General features: G+C 33.4%; 1 protein-coding gene across 1 annotated transcript; it reads right to left on the reverse strand.

The window, feature by feature from the left end:
* Positions 1-789: 789 nt before the first annotated feature.
* Positions 790-1,376, reverse strand: LOC110627599 (E3 ubiquitin-protein ligase RMA1H1; the record flags this gene model as incomplete). Its single annotated transcript, XM_021773947.1, has 2 exons — positions 790-1,016; positions 1,058-1,376. Coding segments are annotated over 2 exons (546 nt in total), but the record flags the coding sequence as incomplete, so codon positions are not given.
* Between the last annotated feature and the right edge of the window lie 3,255 nt (positions 1,377-4,631).

The following is a 4,631-nucleotide window of genomic DNA, read 5'->3' on the forward strand; positions in this document are numbered from 1 at the left end:
TTCTGTATAATTTTGATCTATTTTTAAAATTAAAATTAAAGATAAACAATCTAATTGTTAAATATGTAGTTAACATTTTTAACAATAATAAATTTTATTTTATAATAATAATTATGAATATTTTATAGCAGACATATTATTTAATTTAAATTAGCAACATATACAAAATAATTAAAAATAATATATCTATTATAAAATTTTTATAATTATTAATACAAAATAAAATCTATCTACGGTTGAAGCTATCGATGTGATATTTAATAGTTAGATTACTATTATTTTTAGAATTAAATATATTATTTAATTATAATTAAGTATGAGTTAATATTATTTTTATATATAGAATTAATTTATATTTAAAAAATAATAAAATATTACATTTAACATTTTTTCTGAACTCCAATATTTTGATTTTTAAAAATTGACTAAAATTAGCCTAAAGCCAAACATTGAGTCTTTTTTAATTATTTGATCATTATATAAAAAATTAATAATAATAATAAATGAAGCATGCCAACTATACTATCACATTGCCACATAAACTATTTAAAAACTTATAAATTGTCTAAAATTATATTAAAATATAAAAATTAAATTAATTAAACTAAAATTAAAAATTAAAATTAGAATGTAAATATGCGCAAAAAAATTGACCTTTTTGGATCAATTAGCCTAATTAGAAATTTAGCAAATGCAACACAGAATATGCAATAGGCGCCATATGCGATAGCTATGGCACCTAAAATACATCCGGTTGTGCATATAATTTTTTTCCAAATTATCAGTATATCAAAATGACAGGAAAAATACAAACCCACAACAAAAGAGGAAAAGGCAGATTCTAGTAAGCGACTTATCAACCTCTAAACTGTGCCTTCTCATTCCAGGGCCGGTGCTTCCTGCAATTTTATATGAACCTAGATAGCTATAAATAATGGTTATAGAGTTACCAAACACCCTTTCATAAATCATTTCCCCAAACATTCCAATCACTGGATCATACATGTTTGTTGTTGCTACATATTTGGGCCAAGCATTGAGAGATTAGCAGGGTAACTTGTTTTTGGCTGATCAGAATAGTATATCTGAGATAGATTATGAAGATAACCATGGTCATAAATTTGCTGCGTGGGGCTTGGAGTGCTACTTCTGAAAGATGATCTTAGTGAACGAAATCCACTTGCAAGACCAAAAGGTCTTATAGGAATGATTATTCCAAGAATTGGGACTTTGTGTTTAGAGGTCTTTATAGTTTGGTCTCCTTCGAAAATTAGAATCAAGGTTTCTTTAGAAAGTTCTGCCTTGCACACAGGACACCGCTGTTGTATCCTCAGATCTTCGTTTTCAGAAGAGATGCTCCGGAAATGAAGCCATTTTTTATGTAGAGCCAGTAGTAAAGATGTTGGTGTTCAAATTAAAAACTAAGAGAAAACCAGAAAATGGACTGTTAAGTCTGCTATACTTTATTGAATAGAAAACTTCAATTTAAATACAAAAGTTCAATAATTAGGAACCAACTAAGTCCATCAGCTACGTGCCTTAAAATAAGGAAAACACAACTGAACAAGATAAAAATATCTAAATTAATTTTTTTGAAAATAAAAAACACATTAGCAGCTTCTGCACATGCCAGCTCAACATCCTACATCAGCATCATCAAACTTACAGCTCATGAAGTATACTTCAACAAAAGGTGACCACAAAGTGTACAGAATCCAGGCAAATATTCCAATCAAATCTATTGCAGGAGCTATCATCCGAACCTATAACGTGACGCGGAACCCTATGGCACAAGCCTCAAACCCACACGCACAAGTAGATATGGAATCCAAAGATTTGATAAACTCACCTCCTATGGCACCCCAAACTTAGAGACCCCAAACTTAGAGAAGCTGAAACACCAATGATCGAAGGATTTAAATGAGAATCCGACAAACGCCACAACGGATAGTTGATAAGTTAGCCAAGATTCTTGGTGCAATTGATGAAAGCAAATCCTCACTCTCACTCAAAGCAATACACGCCAAAGAGATGAAAAGAATTCTGAAATATTTGATTAAAAGCTGCCTCTTACAATTGTTTCTTATCCTTATATAGTAAGGAGAAAAACAAATAAAACCCTAAGACACTCTTCTTGGACCTGATTTAAACACATAAGGCCCAAGCCCAATCACACACTAAAATAACATATAAGTATTAAAACATAAGCCCAAAACATGGCCCAACACTCTAAAACTTAAAAGATAAAGTATGGCCAGAATACAAGCCCAAACAAAACTAAAATAAAACAAGTGTTAAATAATAAAAATATAGCAAGCCCATCATAACAAAGCTGAATCTTCACAAAATCCTTACTTGATCTTCACTTTAGGCTTCCCTTTGTGTAGTTTTAGCCCATAGGTTTGATTAGGCTCCCTAAGCCTATAATTGCAAGTGTTGCACTAAATCTTTCCCATATGAGTTGAAGCACGCCCCAAATATATATGGATCATATGAATATGATTTTGAACTCCTTTTAGATCCATTTCAATGACATAAGTTTGCTCCACACCATTGTTAAAAATTTGCCCTATTGGATCCGTATCATTCTCTCCTTCTTTAGAAAAGATTCGTCCTCGAATCTTGCTGATATTTATGTCAAAAAGGGAAGCTTTAGGAACCCATGTATCTTCAAAGACCTCCTTTTGAATAGGTGGAAATAGGATAAAACTTTCGTCATGAATGTTTTCATCAACAACCTGCACATCAAGAACAACTGAACTAGGCATAAAAATATTAGTCATAGAAAGATCTTGTGGATGTGATCCATTCTCCTCTACAACTTCCAAAACAGTCTCATTCACCTCCTCCACCTCATCAATCACGTGCTCCCCATGTCCCTCATCATTCACAACCTCTTCTATAATAAGTTCATTGATGGAATTCTCAACAACAACTATATTAGATTCATGCATTACAACTTCCTCTTCAATTTCAATCTCTATGGAAGTTGAGATTGGAACTTTAGCCTCTTCTTTCTCCTTTTCTTTCTCCACCTTCCCTCCTTGAACTAGTCTTAATTCTTTTCCAGGCTGTTTACCCTCAAACTCACTCTTTTCTCTCATCTTTTCCGCAGAATTCAAGCTCTCACTCCCCTTTGTGGCCAAGGCCGAAGCCTCCCTCTCCCTCTCCAGCATCTTTATGTGATCAACATATACCTCTTGAGGTGATAAAGGAGCGAGTATAACCTTTTGTCCTTCATGAGTGAAGGAGTACTTGTTATTGAACCCATCATGTTGCACCTTTCTATCATGTTGCCACGGTCTACCCAACAACATATGGCTTGCCTGCATAGGTACCACATCACATAAGATCTCATCCTTGTACCTACCAATAGAAAATGGTATAAGCACTTGGCGTGTAACCCTAACCTCACCACAATCATTCAACCATTGCAATCTGTATGGCTTAGGGTGGTGAATAGAAGTCAAGCCCAATTTCTCCACCATATACACACTTGCCACATTTGTGCAACTACCTCCATCAATAATGAGAGTACACACTTTTCCATTAACCAAACACCTAGTGTGAAATATGTTTTCCCGTTGTTCTAGGCTTTCTTTCTTAACCTGCATATTCAAAGCACGCTTAGCAACAAGCATCTCATAATGTGCAGCAAGCAACACATTATTAACCAACACATCCGAATCATCACAGGCATTATTGCAATTAAGAGCTCTTTGAGGTATTCTTGTAGAAGTGGAAGCTTGTGAGACATTCAAACTCTCCATAGTTTCAGTTAACCTCTCAAGAGTCTTATTGAGCCTTTGTAACTCACCACTGACTGACTTCTTAAAGAACTTATAATCGTTACCCATATTCGATTCACTTCCATCAGTACGATCCACCATATTCTTGTCTTTACTCATCCTACCTTAAATCAACAAAGAACAAAAAGAACTAGCAAATATTGTGTTAAAAAAGAAAGTACTCAAGTGTTTGCACTCTTACCATTCTTTTGCTGATTCTTCAATTGCACTTCAGAAACTAAGGTCAACCAACCAACCACAAGGTGCATTTAATGAAACAAAGAAGAAAACCTAAAGAAAGAAGGAAGCGCGCAAAAACTAGAAAGAAGACACTGACAATTTGGAAAGTAACACATGAACTAGGTTTTGTGCTACTTGAAAAATATCACCTAGAGTATAGACACAAGCAAACAATACTCCAGCGATGTCAAGGAAGCAAAAGCAAGCTTAAACAAAAAAAAGAAACTTAGAAATCAAATAAAAACGAACCTGGACAAAAAATATTGCATTTAATTCACTTCAACGCAAATTAAATATGGATCTACTTAAATCTACCCAAAAAGGAAAGTATCAAAACCCCACAAATAGAATCAGAAAAGAAAAATGTAAATTTCTCTCAGATCAGAAACATGGACGAAAATTCTGGTGTTAAAAGAAGGATTTCACATCAAATCAATTTAGATGCAATTGCCCTAAATGTGCACTTTAGGAAATAGGCAGAATTTCTTTTATCTCCTAATCTGGATTCGACCAAATTTAAAATTCAAAATTCAAATTGATTCCCATAAATTACTGCAATTAATTGAGATAGATAAGGCAATATATATGAAAAAGGAAGCAAAT

The sequence above is a fragment of the Manihot esculenta genome, chromosome 12 (assembly GCF_001659605.2).
Source record: "Manihot esculenta cultivar AM560-2 chromosome 12, M.esculenta_v8, whole genome shotgun sequence".
In the NCBI taxonomy this organism is placed as follows: Eukaryota; Viridiplantae; Streptophyta; class Magnoliopsida; order Malpighiales; family Euphorbiaceae; genus Manihot; species Manihot esculenta.